Here is a 16692-nt window from a genome sequence, read left to right on the forward strand (position 1 = left end):
TGCTTCGTATAGACCCAGCTCCCAACCCAACTTTGAGAATAGATTAACGGCAATATTTTTTTTTATCGCCCGATAAGAGTCTCGCGTTAACGCTGATAACGGCCATATATATATATATATATATATATATATATATATAGGGCCAATTCTTTTATTTTTGCTGTTGACTGAAAACATTTGGGTTTGACATGATGAATATGAGACTAGATGAATATCAGACAAGAGAGCAACATTTCAGCTTTTATTTCCAGGTATTTTCATCTGGATCTGATAAACACATAGAGATTCAAGTTATTCTCTGTTACTTTTCATTTTTTTTAAGAAGACGTGCTGTGAGGAATGAACATTGAATTGTGATGCCGACGAGGCCTGATGCCGCAGATGATCTCATTCTAATGAGTCATTTATTTTTACTTTATTAGTGTTACTGTGACATAAACTTGAACACATTCACTTGTTGAAATTTTCCCAAACTATAATGCCAAACTAAAATATGTTGAGTACAACATCTTAAAATATTGTTCATAAGAATTGAAAGATGACCTTTCATTGCATCTAAATCTTGTTGGACTCATCTACATTTTAGCTCGCATTCTCCGGTGATTTATTAAAGGGCATAGGGCATCTATGGGTGAAAAAAAGCACAATTATGAAGCTCAGAAAACATGGAGAATCAGTCAGAGCCGTTGCACAAACATTGGCCCTATCTAAGAAAGATAGAAACCACTGGTGTACTAAGTAACAAACCGTGAACTGGTAGACCAAGGAAGACCACAGCAGTTGACGACAGAAACATTGTGTAAAGAAAGACCCCAAAATAACTGTTATTGACATCAACAACAATCTCCAGAGTGCAGGAGTGAGGGAATCACAATCTACTGTCCACAGAGACTTCATTACAGAGATTAACTTACAGAGGTTACACCAGAAGGTGCAAACCAAATGAGCCTCAGAAATTCTGGGCAGAGTTTTATGGACTGATGGGACAAAGCCTAACCTTTACCAAAGTGATTGAAAGGCTAAAGTTTGGAGGGAAAAAAGGATCCATTCATGATCCCAAACATACAACCTCATCTAAAACAAAGTGGAGGTAATGTCATGGCTTGGGCGTTCATCTTAACTGATGTTGTAACACATGACGGCAGCATCAAAATGAACTCTATTGAAATATTTTTGTCTTCCAATTTACAGAAAGATGCAACCAATCTGATCCTTCATCATGCACCAAGATAATGACCCAAAACGTAGTGCCAAAGAAACAAAGGAGCCCATCAGGGGAAAGAGGCTTTAGACTGGTCAAGTCCATCTCCAAACGTAAATAGAGTATAAATTTTACCTGCTAAAGGAGAGACTGAAGGGAGGAACCCCCCAAACCTGAAAGAGGCTGTGGTGAAAGTCTGGAAAAGCATCACAAAAGAAGAATGCACAAGTTTGGTGAAGTCAGTGGGTCACAGGCTTGATGCAGTTATTGCAAGCAAAGGATTTGCAACTAAATATTAAGTTTTATTCACTTTAATCTAGTTTAAGTCAATCTGTTCCAGTACTTTTGGACACAATAACAATGGCTTGGTTCAAACAAAAGGTGCGTTGTGTTTATCAGATCCAGATGTGAATACCTGGAAATAAAAGCTGAACTCTTGATCTCTTGTATAATATTCATCTTTTGATGTCAAACCAAATATTTTTCGTCTACAGCAAAAATTAAAGAATTGGCCTCACTGTTCCAATACTTTTAGAGGGGAGTGTATATATAGCTAAAATGTTTTTTTTTTTTTTTTTATATATATAATAAAATATGTTTCAAGTACAATATATGGTAACACTTTAGTATAGGGTCCAATTCTCACTAATAACTAGTTGCTTAGTAGCATGCCTTTTATTGGCTGTTTATTAGTGCTTATAAAGTACGTATAATGCTTGACATCCATAATCCTACCCAATACCCTAAACTTAACAACTACTTTATAAACTATTAATAAACAGCAAATTAGGAGTTAATTGAGGCAAAAGTCATAGTTAATGGTTAGTTAATAGTGAGAATTGGACCTTAAAATAAAGTGTGACCCAATATGTTGAAGATTTTTTAAGAATCCATATCGAGTAAGAACAACAACAACAAAAAATGGGAGAACTCATGAAAATTTCTTAGTGACTATTAATTTTTCTAATTAAATATAATCAGATATAATATATGTTTTTAAGTGCAATATTTTAAAATTAATTAAAAAAAGATTAAATACAGTAAGGACCAACAACTGGTAATCTGGAATTTTCTTAATGACCATAATTTTTCATCAGCCTACTTGTGCTCATCTTAAAATATTCAGACTTCAAATAATATATCTTTTTTAAGTGGAATATTGTAAATATTGTCCAGTTAGGATAAACAACTGAAAAACTCATGGATATTTATTGACCAAAAGATGTAGGATAAACACTGGCCATGTTATTAATTTTTACAGGTAATAATCCACTTTTCCAGCTGCTACAGAATGAATCTTCTAGTGTGATCTTCCATTACGAATCTCTACACTCTTGTTCCCAGAGCTCAATGCCCCACTGCGTCTGCTTAACTTTTGATGTCATACTTCTAAGTAATTGATGCTTCGACAAACTTGACCCTAGGCCGACCCTCCTAACTCTGTTTTAGCAATCTGAGAAAAGGAAAGGAATAGAGATGGTCCTGAGAGTCTAGTCACCCTTCAGTGATTTCTGGAACCAGAAGGAAGCCTTCATTTGGCTTCTCCGACCCCCTGTGAAGCTGAAATGCTCTGAAGTCCCTTTAAGATTAGCCAGTCCACTTTGGCAGTGCCTTGGGCAGCTGTTTTCAGTCTAGGTTATAGTCTAGCAAATCTCCTATTTTAAAGGTACAGTACATGTAAAAAAAAAAAAAAACGTTGACAGTGTTTAAGGTTAAAACTCAGTTTTCAAAGAAAAATAGAAAACTGAAACCTCCTTGAGTTGCAATTTCTCTTGTACACTTTTGAGCAAGTGCTCTGTCTGCTTACAGTATGTTGTGTCTGACTGCTCTCTGTCTGTAGGCATGAGGAGCTGCTGGCCATGGGGGGACTGTACGCAGCCATGTGGTTAAAACAGCAGCAGACCCCAGAGTCAGAGGCCTCTACAGATGAACAGCCGCAGGAGCCACGATGATGATGAATGGTGATGGGGGAAATCAATCAGGATAATGGTAAAAGAGTTCATCTCAGACACGGGGGCACCAGACTGCACAAAAGTAATAAACTACGAAGAGTGTTTCTCAGGGAAGGGTGTCAGGGTTGGCTCACCCTAAAATGAAAATTGTTCTCATTTACTCATTACCCTCATTTTATTCCAAAAATTTTTGACTTTTTTCTTCTGTGCTTTGATTTTGAGTGTTGGCAACCAGTGGTTCCCATTGACTTTTATTGCGTGTACATGAACACTTCTGTTACATTGTTTTCTTTTTCTTTTTATTACATGTAACACTTTTGTTTACATCTCTGTCCAACACTGTAAACTGAGGAGATGTGGATGAATCTCAGTACCTCAATACAGATGGGAATTGTAGATAACATGTTCACTTGCTAAGGGTCATGTTTCTTTCATTATAATACCGGCACAAACATTTTAGTCACATTATATATTGCAGTGTTCATGTTACTTTGAATTTACAAAAGTACACAGTAAATCTAATGAATTACATGTACTTTCCAAGTGCATTAGGTTTTCTTTGATGTTATCTTTATTATTACATTTCAGTAACATGAATTTGTAAAACACTGATATAGTATTTCAATTGAAGTATGTTAACATGTACACTGTTAAATTTAGGGTTCCCAATTTCAAAAAACCATCAGACCTCTTTATGCTGAGCTAAACATTTTCAGCAAAGTGTGAATGCTTCACCAAACCACATTAACTATTATCCCCCTTCACAATAAATCTATCATATCTGTCCTCCACCTCCACATTTATAATTTGAGATCGGAACATAGACAATACTCGTATAAATTTAAAGCATTATTTTAATATTAATGACATGCTGAACTTGAGAGGTGTTTGATATATATTCTTTTTTTTCTAGGTCTTTGATTTCTAGTTTGATTTTAAACAATTTTGTATTTTTGAATTTGCTTAATTGAACAAGGAATTGAATTCATTTTAAAAGATAAACTGATGGATATTAAAGGGACTTGACATGAACAACAGAAACATTCAGGAATATTAGGGGGAAGAACATCTGTAGGCTTTGGATATTCTTAAAATGATAATGTGCTTTATGAAGAACAGATGCTGCCTTTCATGGAAATGTTATGTGTTTTGTACCTTTTTTTTTTTTTTAAATGTGCACAAGTTGGTCAAATACTTAATTAAAATAAATAAAGTCCATAAATTAATGCAACTCTGACTATGTACAAAAGTTAATTTATTTAGAGTATTTACATCTTTTCACTCCGTCTATGGTTTAACACAAACAATGACATGTATAATCCTTTAACACAACTGACATTAAAATCCATTCATTAAGTAGAACATGACAGAAATATTTACAGGATAACACATTTCTGAACTATACCAAAACGGATATTTATCTTTAATGGTTTAGGCTTAGAGTTAAAGATTGGCTACAATGCCTTGAGGTTTGATGGGGCTTTGGCCCACTCACATCAATACTATAAGAAAAGTATGAACCGCTGGGAGCCCATGTGAATGTTTAAAAGTTTGGGGTCAGTAGGTTTTTTTTTTTTTTTAATACAGTAATACTTTTATTAGGCATGGACACATTAAAATGATCTGAAGTGACGGTAAAGATGTTTATAATGTTTAAAAGATTTCTGTTTCACATAAATGCTGTTCTTTTCTGTTAAATGTTCTACTTTCTATTCATCAGAGAATTCTGAAAAAAAAAAAATGCACCACGGTTTTCACAAAAATATTGATAAAAATAAATAATAATAAACGTTTGCACCAAACCAGCAAATATGATTTCTGAAGGATAAAAATCCATTTTTGAAAGGATTCAAATATTTAAAAAATAGAAACGTAATTTTAAATTGTAAGAATATTTACTGTTTTGATCAAATAAATGCAGCCTTGCTGAACATTAGAGACTTGCTTATTTGAAAAAAAAAAATAAAAAAAAATCATACTAACCCCAAACATTTGAACAAGAGCGTATATTTCTAAACAAGTAGATGCACTGCAGAAAAATATCATCCTACTGTTTGTAATTTCTGAAGAATGTGCATGAATTCCCACAGGAGCTGGCGTGGGGCCTGAAATACCTTCTCGTCACTGTCAACATTATCGGCGGCTGGCGATTAAATGTTTGCGGAGATAAGCGAATACTGCGGACAGAGTGGTTAGTACAGTGTGGAATAAGAGGTCTGACTTAAATACATGCTTGCAGAGCCCAGTGTCTGCTAGGGTCCAGACGTGGTGAGGGAACATTTCTCATTACTAAATCATGCCGGACCGCCCTGTCCCTTACTGAGCTGAAGGAGGGACAAGGAGATTTGTCCTGAAATGTTCAAGTGAGTGTGAGGTGTGTTTCAGAGTGGCCTTGTCACCATTGTTCAGTTCCAGGCGCGCCCTGTGCGATGACCCACGGAAGAGCACTCTGGTAAAGGAGCGCGGATGCCCCTGCGCTGAACCCCCACGGCAGGCAGAGAGAGGAGAAGTTTGCATGGGACGCTCCCCACGGGACGCCTTCTACAGAGCGGCAAGCAGGGGAAATGAGGTTCAAAGTGAGGACATGTCAGACGTTTTCTCTCTCTCTGTCCTGCATTACCGCCTCTTCTGTCGATCTCTTAAGCACACATTATGCAGCCTCCGTTCCTCAACAGCTTGTCAGGGTCTGTGTGCATCACCGGGTGAAAATTAGTGCGCACACACAGGGGTATTTTATTTATTTTTTGTGAAAGGAAAGAGCTGGTCATGGATTTGTGCATTATACAAAGTCATACTTCTAGGACTACTCGTTGGTACTTGGTTCTCATGGAAGTCCTCCACTGGAGTGTCCGGATTACGTATTGGGAACAGTCGAGTTGGCTCTTTTCCTTCTGAATGTCCTGGAAGCGGTCAGTTTGCTCAATTCCTGCTGTTGTTGGTCTTGGGCCGTTTTTGGTACCACAGAGCTGTGGGGAGGTTCTGGCAGCCCATGTACTCCTTCCTCATTTCGGCTTCGGTGAGAGGAGGGGTGGAGTTGCACGGGGCACCGGCCAGAGTCACGTTCATCAGTCCCAGAGCAGCATCAGCCAGTCGGGGCATTGCAGAACTCTGCTGTTGCATTAAGCAAAGAAGGAAAGCATTTAAAGCCTTTAAGTCAGAAGATAGCTTTATGTAGAAAACAGACAGAAATGTAAATTATTTCACAGAAGATCTGAAATGTAAAGGTTGTATTGGCTACCAAAATGACACGGTGACTCGACATTTGATTTTGTGACCATTTTTAGTCAAAACTGACTTTGGATTCGGTCCTGTTCCACAGACAAAGCTGTCATTATAAGAAGACTTAGCAGAATAAAGACCGTGAGTCATATAGACTGTGTTTATGATGTATGTAGGTCATAAAAGTGGAACTTGCCTCTGTCCTCTTTCAATTTTATTACAAAGAAAAGAGCAGCTGGGATATTCAGTTACACTTAACATTAAGGGCCCATTGGTTAACTTAAGTAAAAATTAACATTTAATTTTTACTATATTCATTTTTGTTTGTTAATACAGCTGTTCATTGTTAGTTCATGTTGGCTCAGGTCCATTGAAGAGATAGTTCACCTTCAGTTGCTGGTCCCCAATGACTTACATAGTCTTTTCCCCCATACTATGAAAGTCAATGTGGACCAGCAACTGAAGGTTGATCTATCCCTTTAAACTGTTGAAAGACACATCTTGATTTGAATGGAAAATTAATAAATGCTTTAGAATTGTTTTCCATTGTTATTTCATGTTAACAAATGTAGTTAACTAATGTTAACAAATGAAACCTTATTGTAAAGTGTTACTAAATATTCAAAAGTGTTACTGAATACATAGAGTGAGTAAATGATGACAGAGTTTTCATTTTTGGGTGAACTGTCCCTTTAAGCATTTAGAATCATTGAATCACATAAACAAGTTTGCTTCTTTTCTTTTCTTTTTTGTGAATGTATGAGACGTATCATTCATTAGCTCCTGTAAATAAATAACTAGAAGATGAACAAAGTGCAAAGTGTGTTTATGATTATAAGAATTGATACATGATTGTACAGCTAATATAACTGGAAGCAGCTGACACTGGAAGCCTCACACGAGACACAAATGGTTGTGCACTTCTTTGTTTTGTTGTTTTGTACAATCAAAAAAAAAAAAAGTGATCTGAACAGCCCAGATTCATAAAGACTTGTAAAGTCTCACCTTACTGAGGTGGTCTATGAGGCACTCGGATGGGTGCAGAGAGGCCCAGAACTCGGCTGTGTGCACCCAGGGCAGGCCGTTCAGCAGCACCACATTGACGTGTTTGAGAGATCCCGTCAGTCTCTTGCTGAGGACTCCACTGTAGCTCTGCTCCACAAAGAGCAGCACCCGGCTGGCCCTGCACCCAGCCAGATCCGCCAACAGTTCACCCACGGAGTAATGCTCCTTCAGATCTGCCTGGAGAAACATAATATATACCATTAATCCATCCTATAGAGCTTTCCTAGCATATAAAATGAAAAGTTTGATAGATTCTGCCTTAAAATGCCATTTATTGTATATAAGTCTGGACATTTTAGTGATTTCACAACATGAGATAAAAGCAGTGGAAAATGCTTTTATAAAACTTAGCAATTATAGACTATTGTTCAAAAGTTTAACATCTGTGAGAAATCTTTTTTTTTTTTCAATTGTTTTTATTTGATCAACAGCACAGGAAAAACAGTTTCTGTTGAATACTTATTCAAGAATTGTTAATATTGTCAATGTTGAAAGCAGTTATGCTTGATGTTTTTAGTAATTTTCTTAGAATTATTTGATGATTAGAAAGTTCAAAAGAACAGAATTCATTTGTAATATTTATATAACTGTAATATTATTATTATTAATTTATAATAGAAAAATATTATAATAAAAATACATTTTTATCATTAAGAACCCCCCCCCCCCCCTCTCATTTTCAGTTTTTATCTCATCACTATAAAATAATTTTGTTCTAGTTTATATTTTAATTGCATCCAATGCACTTATAATTCATTCATGCAGGGCACTGTTTCACTTAAATGACTGTGGTCTATTTTAAGGCACTTCAAAAGGAGAGCGGACATTAATTTGTCGTGGCATTCAGACTCGTGGCAGTTATTGAAATGAACAGTTAGCCGTACTCTTTCTTCTCGAAGAAGAAATGAGCAGCTTTCCTGTGGGAAGCCGAGCGTCTGGTGGCCCTGATCCTGTGTGGTCCTTGTCTCTCAAGCCCCTCTTTGTCACTACATCCCTGTCTGGGGATCAGGTTGTTGCCTTTGTCCCTAGAGAGTCTGTCCCTATTGTCATGGAAGGGTGAGCTTTACTGCGCAGTCTGCTCCCTTCTGTTTGCCACACTCTAAACATATGGCTGGGATTACTGACCACCTTTTGCAAAGGATTGTGGGATTTTGGTGGTTCATCAGGAGTGTACTTTATAAAAGCAATATCATTGAATGTGTGCCCAGTTTCTGGAATGATTGTATTACTGATAGATGAAAGAGGTGGATGGCTGGTCTATTGTGAGTTTCTTAATAAGATTGAGGGCTTAAGATTGTGCTGGATTTCTCTATGAAATTTGATCTTATCTCTCTCGTGTTTCTTGTTAAGTGAGGAGTCTGGTCTGGGTTGTCTATGTGCATTAAGGGAATAGGTTTTGACAAAGCATCCCCTCTTGGATGTTTGCTGAACAGGTGGCGCTCTCATTAGCTGCACTAAAAATACTCCATGCACTCATAAGACAAGAACCACCAAATTGCAAAGTGTCTGCAGATTCCATGAAACCGAATGAACAGATGAGAGTCAGCTTCCATAGTGTAATACTTTTATCCTTCGGTTAGTGGGCGCTTTGAAGTGGTGGTCTTGAGGAAACACGTTGGATTCATTTACGGGAAGATAAGGAATTCCTAAACTCTTTTTATTCATCTGACCTCTCTGTGGTTCCAGGAACCCCCACATTTATAACAAATCTACTTCAGCACTTTCAGAATAACACCGTAGGCCTGACTGTGAAAATATAATCCTGTTACAAAATCCACTGAACTCAAATATTTCCAAAACGAGCGGTTTTCAACCACTACAGAGCACAACAGCTGGGTTCCAGAAGTAAAAATACTTTTTTTGCAGCCCCCCTCCATAGAGGAATCAATTTTTGGTAATGTAAACACCTTTTAAAACTGACCTGCCATGGTGTCTGAGATTATGAAAGTAATGAAAGAGGCCGTAAAGCGGTGTGATTTCACCTTTCATTTTTAAACCTTTTTCAACAGTTTGTTTCCTCATACAAAGTGTGTTTTTCCTTAATTTTATATATTATAATTTTTATATTTGTCATTTTTTAATGCTTTATTTACATGTTTTAATTGTGTTCATGGTTTCCACCAAACTAAGAGTTTAAACGTGTCACACTACACACCAGATGCACACACTCACAATGCCGTTGTTATTGCGGTCCCAGAGCAGCATGGTGCCGTCGTTGCGTGTGGGGCTGTTCAGGTACAGAACCAGAGAATCCACACAGTGCTGCTTCCGGCAGATGTAGGAAATGTGATTCCTGATCACTTCTTTCTCTGTGGCTGGATACATGCCCTCGGTCTCTTTAACTGTGGAAATAAAGACAATTTGTGAACATCTGAATATAAAGCATTAGGGTAAATTAAAAGCTTAAATGACTTGAAATGTCCTCTGACCTGCTACCTGTCCATTCCCAGCAAAGAATGTCTTTATGTGGTCCTTATGGAAGCCGTTGTTCCTCAGCATCTGGTCGAAGAGCTGCAGGTTCTTTGCATGTTGTTGGTATGTTATCTGCTCCTGCCAGCCACCTGCACGTGCACAGGTTAAAGGTTATGTAGGAGCGGCATACCTGAGACAGCTGATGAGTCCAAGTATTCATCCAGCATTTCATACGGGTCAGATCATACAAATGAGTTCTTTGAGCCGGTGTTTTGTACCTGACAGGAGAACAGCATGATCACAGGTCTGGTAGAGGCGGCAGGACAGGTGTGTGGCCAGGCGTTGCTGATGGCACCGGCGGGTGTTTTTATTGAGCTCACAGCTGGAGATGGGTGTGCTGGGACTGGTCAGCGGCAAAGGCTGCGGGCATCTGGCAAAGTCTGGGTGATCTACAGCAACAACCACATTACCACATTACTTCAGATCCAAACATGATATGATTCATTCTAAATATAAACTCTTTCTTCAGCAAATATTTCTAGTTAAAATTTACATTTTCTCTAGGAATCTGCTTGACTGGGAATCATTGCAACGGGTTAATGTGAATTTGCCACTTTAACCAACAGAAATCTTTGTAGTTTGAAAGTGAATTCTGAAAATATTTGTCAATTTTTGTCAATTTTACGCCGGGATACCCCTGTGACCATCCCTTTATGCTGAATTCAAGGCATGGTGCAATTATTAGATAACTCCGACATTCTACTAGGAGCTGTTCCCATCCTTGGACTCAGATTAATGCATTTTTGTGGCAACACAATTAACATCATAATGAATCCATAATAAATTTAAAAAGTAGTGGCTGTTATGCATATGTCTTAGTAAATGTATAGTTTATTTAGCTTAAATGGTTCCTGTGGCTCAGTGGCAGAGCATTGCATTAGCAGCGCAAAAGGTCATGGGTTCAATTCCCAGGGAACACAGATACTGGTCAAAAATATATATATATAGCCTGAATTCACTGTAAGTCTCTTTGGATAAAAGTGTCTGCTAAATGGATAAATGTAATTGTAACATTAAATAGTTTAACGTAGCTATAGCACAGAGTTGAATAACTATTTATGTTGTTTTGTTTATTTTCATAATGTCTTTGCATTATTATAACATTAACAGTAGTCAGTTATACGATTTTTAAATATTATGAAAGAACTACTTAACTATATTTGACTGCCATTTTCAGGGTTTTGCAGCTGTTAGGTAGTATAAGCAGAGCTCTTTGATTCTACATGGATGTGAACTTTTTTTTCCCTCATACTTGCAGTAATTCCTACATGACTTAAACACAAAGAACTGTGTGATTTGTCCACTGTAAATGCTGAATGAATACCTCTCTAAAATAAGTATTCCAAGAATTCATACCTGGCTCTGTGACAGCAAATAATTTTTTTTTTAAAGTCGCAATTAGAAATGCTTAACCAGAAATGTTTGGATGACATGTATTTGGAGCGGAGGCATATGGTTAAAATTAGCAAAATTGTGGGTTTTGTAAAAACAGATAAAATTACATACAAAAAAAATAATAAAAAGCCAGATTCCTGATTCAGAATTCAAATAACTTGTTGATTGTTTTATAATTGTAATTTGTGCTTCTTTCTCTTCCTACGAGTTTGTCACTGACCTTTCAGAGATGATGAAACCTGTTGAACTCTACTATTCATTGACTCACCCACACAGTGCAGGCGTTGGGTTCGGTTGCTGTCTTTCACTCCCACTACCAGAGGGAGAAAGTGAATCTCACAGAGGCCGCTGCTGTGCTCCGTTCGGCCGGTTCGGCCTGTGGTGCTCCTGCGGGTTCTCACTCGGCTCGCCATGCGGTCGCTGCGACTCCTCCTCCGCTTCAGCTGGTTCTGGCAGCGTGTCTTCACAGCCATCGTCAAGCACTCCTCCCCTGTATACATGTTGCATGAAACAGTTAATGTACAATCTGCTAATAGTCGCTTGCACTCTTAAAAATGAAGGTTTTGGTGCTGTTAAAACACACTTTTGGATTCCACAAGAACCTTTTAGTGAACAGTTCCTAAAAGAACCACTTTTTATTAGTGTGAAGAACATTTTAATAACTCTCTGTGCAATAAAAATGTTCCATGCATGTTGGAACCATAGATGCCAATAAAGAATCCAAGCAACAATCCATTATGAAGAGCAATGTTTTGGGTTTATTGCTTGGTGATTATTCACGAACATACCAGTGTCAATATTTGCCCAATGTTTATGACCTAGATAAATGAGAACCTTTGCTGTCATTTGTCTTGGGTTTATTGCTCTGCCGTTGTCTTGTGATCATCCACCTGGCTTTAATAAGTTAGACCTGCCTGCAATGCTAATTTCTACCCTGAGAATGTGACAAAGAGAAACTATCCTTTCAGGAAAAGCAGTAATAATGACTTTTAAACAGGCATAGCATCAGGCTGGGCAAAACAGCTTGCATTCCTTAAGTAATCTGCCATAAAACTGCAAACTATCCTTTCAGGCACATGCTACACTTTAGACAAGACTGCAGCAGGGCTACTGACGCCAAGTCATTTTTGTCAATCAGTTTCACACAGAGGAAGCCTGAATTAGACAGCAGCGCAGGAGGTGTAATCACAAGCCATTATAAATCCATTTACCTTAACAACTAAAATTGGTTCTTACAATGAAAGGTTTCCTTGGCTGGCCATGATTTGGTAATGTGGGGTAAGACAGCATCAGTAGCCCTACAGAGTCTCTCTCTGTGGTCAGTTGTATCTGAGGCCCATTCAGAGAGAAGATTGGGATGATTTTAAATGTGGCCAGAACTAGACCCAGCTTTCATTCCGGTCTCTGATTCTCACCGCATCTTCAGATGAGATGGTCAGGTTTGGACACAGCGAGACTTGAAAATGGTTCCAGATTTGGATCTGAGTCACACAAACCCTTCTGCCTTGAGCTCGAGTGTAAACCAGAGCATTTTTGTTTACCATTTCTAATGTGTCTGCTCATTATTGCCCTTCCTGAGCTTCATTTTGTCTCCAGTTACTAAGAATATTTCTTGAAACAATTTGATTTGAGGAAGGCTTGAGGCCCGACATATGCGCATTAGCCTTGAAGAACTGTCTTGCAATGAGAGATTATTTAAATATATTTACATAATTACCACGTCCCCAAGGCAGATTCATCAAAGAATCCTGAAAATACAAATAATCACGGTTTTCACAAAAAAATATTAAGCAGCACAAGAGTTGTCAACATTGATAATAATAACAACAAATGTTTCTTCAGCAACAAACTATCAAATTAAAGTGATTTTTGAAGGATCATGTGACACTGAAGACTGGAGGGTAAAGATGCTGAAAATTCAGCTTTGGATCACGGAGGGAAAAACATTTTGATATATATTCAAATGGAAAAGTTATTTAAAATTTTTGAAATTTAGTAATAATGTGAATTTTAAAATAACATTTGTAAATAAATGTACTCTTTTTTATTTTTCCAGAAGTAGTCTAATCCCACACAGGATGTTGGGATATCCTTGCCAATGAAGGAGAAAGACACATCAAAGTTGCCTTCAAATATTCACCAGATGAAGGCATCTCAGTAGATGGGAATTTCACACAAATAATTGGATACGGATATCTCGATTCTTTACCAGCATACATTTTCATCCGCAGCTGCAGCCCATATGAAATCATAGTCAAATAGTCTGGTCAAGATATTAAATGACTTTCTTCTGGATGTTGTTAGTACATCAGCTGTCATTGCGACACTTTAAGACAATCTGATGCTTGCTTCAATAACAGTTTATGCCCTAAAAAAGAAAATACAGTAGAATCAACTTTATCATCACAACTTTTCTAGTCTCATTCAGCAGTGATGATGCAAATCAAGTTTAGTTCAAAGGTGAGGGTTTGACTTGTGGACTGGGGCACAGCTGAACCCCGTGTTAAGGACTGAACTCTCAGTCAGGAATGAATTATTGACCGTTCTTATTGTGAATGCATGAATCTCGGCTCAGTCGTGCGTCTGCCCTCCACTTTCCCTGCAGGGGGTCCGTGGTCTGACTGCTCCCAAGAGCAGATGCTTGTGCAGACATCAGACTCATTCACACACCTCACACACAGCTTCATGTCTCAGGGCAGATGACCTTTGCTTAACTTTTTAAGTGTTAAAGAAGACATCTACTCTGGCTTTTTATAAAGCAATATTGTGTTTTAATTCCATGTTCATCAATTGACATTTTATACCAGACATCTTAGAGTCGTCTATAATGTATATGTCAGTTTTGTGTACACCATTTTGCAGGACTTTTCTGCTATTCCCTGTAAAAGTTTTAAATTTTGAATGAATAAATATTATGCATTATAGTCTTCTTGTTACAGTGAAATTTATGTTACTTATAATTATTTTGTGACATTTTTCGGTGCTGTAAATGCACATTATTATGATAATTAGTGTAGTAATTACATAAAATGTCATTATAATTAGTAAGTGGTCCCGATAGCTAATATGAGTAACATCCTTTTAACCATGGTAATTTACACTTCACATTTTACACTTTACATTTAATCACACTGGTAACAAATTAATAGCCATGGCTACTTTTGGTTTGAAGGGTCTAAACAGCTATAAATTAATATGAAGACTTTTACATGGCGGGTGTAAAAAGTCACATGAGGAGAGCTGTCTAATAACAGTTTGATTACAGATATGTTCGTGACAGAACTCGATGAAATTATTATTATTATTTTTTATTTTAGTTTTAAAAGTATTATTAAAGTTAAAAGGAATACAGAATTATTCCTTAATCTCTTTTCAATTACAACTACTTGGTAGGTCAAAAATATATAAAAATAAAATTGAGTTTTCAACTTTCTGTTGGGTCAGCAAATAAAATAAAATAAATCAGCTCTTTTGAAACTTTTTTTTTCCATTGGACTATACGAGAGTTATATTACATATTGTACATTACATACATTATGTTATAGTTACATTATAATAAATGGGTTAGCCTGCTTTATTGGGTTCAGTAACGTGTAGCGATTGCCACAAGCTTTTATTTACTCAAGTAAAATTTCTGTTCTCTCGTTAAGACTGATGATTTTAAATCTCCGGTTGGACAGATCAAGTCCACTTACCCAGGTAAATGCCGTCCATATGAGCACATTTCTTCTTGGTTGTGTTGAAGTCCACATAGAACAGCACCACCGGGTGTCCGAAGCTCTCGCCGGGGCTGGGGTCCAGCAGCAGCGCGGCGTCATGCGCGCTCGCGCCGGGGTACAGCTCCTCGTTCGCCCTGCGCTCATCTTCCGCGCTCGCGTCCGCGGAGAAGCCGCTCTGTTTGGACTGCAGCGCGCCGCTCGAGTATGAGTCCGGCAGGATCGCCAGCACTTTCCCCGAGCCGGACTCGGTCACGTACACGACCACCCCGCTCAGGTGCAGGTGGGACAGCTTCCTGCACTCGCTCTCCGGCAGAGAGACCCTCCGGCACAGGTTGAGCTTCACGTACTGAAGTCCAGTTCGGACCCAGCGGTCCAGACGAGACCCGCAGCACTCGCCAATGAGTAAAGCACAAATAAGAAGAGAGAAGCACTGGAGCTTCATGCTTTGGCTGTGTAAAGGTCTGTTTGGATGCCCTGGCTTGCTTGTGTAGCTATTTTCGGGAAAGTTACTTTTAAAACGACTTTGTTCCGCTGGGGAGGTGCGTGTTGGACGGTCAGGGGTCTTGTAAAGTTTGGAGAGACGCGGCTCTCTTCATTAAAGGTGCTCCGAGCAGCATCCAGATGGAAAGTAATGAGCTGTAACTCCATCACATGCTGATGAACAGAGGAAGGAGAGAGAGAAAGGGAGAGAGAGAGGGAGGGAGGGAGGACTGAGCTGCCTGTAAAGTAATTCCCATTAGCAAAATGATTATTTGACATAATTTTATGATAAATTATTATATCAAAGATATTCTAAAGGAAAACAACTTGTTTGAAAATGAGCAGCTGTGAACTGCTGCCACTCTATTTGCATCTTCATGCATGAACTTTTTTTTCTGGAGCAAAGAGACCCCAAAACACAAATAATGTTGCAGTTCTATGATTTATTCATTCATTTATTTTAGATATTTTATTAACTCTTATCAGTGAAATTATACGGTAATAATTTGTATTTATTTTATTAAATTTGTTTATTAACATCTCAAACTCAATAATTTAGAACAGTTATATCTTTAACAGTGTGGGCAGTTTAATTTGATCTTATAAGGCTCATGTACAATCTTGTGAAACTAAAATGTGTTTCTTAGAAAATGTAAGTTTTATGGAGAATTTTCCACTTTTGCATAACATACTTAACATAACATACATAATTTAAGACAATTTAACCAGTAAAGTGGTTATAGACTGAATAAGAGAAAGTATTTGGCAGAATAAGTCATCAGGAGAGAGAAAGAGACTAATTTTTATATCCACATGAAATTGCATTGGAAAAAGTCTTGTCCATTTTTCAGTGTTGACATGTTGCTGTTACATTTTTTTCTATCTCACTTGGATAGTGTTAACATATGATAGTGATATCATTTAAAAAATAATAAGCCTCTAAATATTTTAGATCTGGGTTTTTGGTCTGCTTCAATAAGTAGAAGAAGCCTGTGAGAGACCGATGCAAAAGAATCCTCAGCGCAGCCTAAAGATTTGAAATAAAACTTCATATAAAATATACATAAATATACATTATAAGTGTACATATACATAGGAGATGCAACAATACACCATAACATTTTCGTCAAATGAAAACAATACATTTTGCTTAGCCTGAAAAACCTTATTCTGAAATTCAGCACGAACT

The 16692-nt window shown here is 37.7% G+C and overlaps 2 protein-coding genes across 6 annotated transcripts in view; one reads left to right on the top strand and one right to left on the bottom strand.

Moving 5' to 3' along the window:
* The window catches only part of abcb6b (ATP-binding cassette, sub-family B (MDR/TAP), member 6b), a 43593-nt gene extending 29365 nt beyond the window's left edge, over window positions 1-14228 (top strand). For 2 of the 4 annotated variants that reach the window (XM_052565308.1, XM_052565311.1), the window contains exon 18: window positions 3042-12087. In XM_052565308.1, coding sequence (XP_052421268.1) covers window positions 3042-3153 — 112 coding nt within the window. In that variant the 3' untranslated portion in view covers window positions 3154-12087. Of the gene's footprint in view, window positions 1-3041; window positions 12088-13360 lie in introns of those variants that run through there. The other 2 variants (XM_052565309.1, XM_052565310.1) reach the window with 2 other exon arrangements.
* Window positions 4487-15657, bottom strand: si:ch211-67e16.11 (uncharacterized). 2 transcript variants are annotated; one of them, XM_052565313.1, is made up of 7 exons: window positions 15000-15657; window positions 11573-11794; window positions 10128-10298; window positions 9867-9998; window positions 9610-9779; window positions 7378-7614; window positions 4487-6261 (listed from the first exon to the last, which is right to left on the bottom strand). In XM_052565313.1, exons 1-7 carry the CDS (start codon window positions 15463-15465, stop codon window positions 6073-6075), a joined length of 1587 nt encoding a protein of 528 aa, XP_052421273.1. In that variant the 5' UTR covers window positions 15466-15657; the 3' UTR covers window positions 4487-6072. The 2 variants fall into 2 exon arrangements, with proteins under 2 accessions (XP_052421273.1, XP_052421272.1); XM_052565312.1 differs by having other exon boundaries at window positions 4487-6264.
* Window positions 15658-16692: the final 1035 nt, after the last annotated feature.

This window comes from Carassius gibelio, chromosome B9, assembly GCF_023724105.1.
Source record: "Carassius gibelio isolate Cgi1373 ecotype wild population from Czech Republic chromosome B9, carGib1.2-hapl.c, whole genome shotgun sequence".
In the NCBI taxonomy this organism is placed as follows: Eukaryota; Metazoa; Chordata; class Actinopteri; order Cypriniformes; family Cyprinidae; genus Carassius; species Carassius gibelio.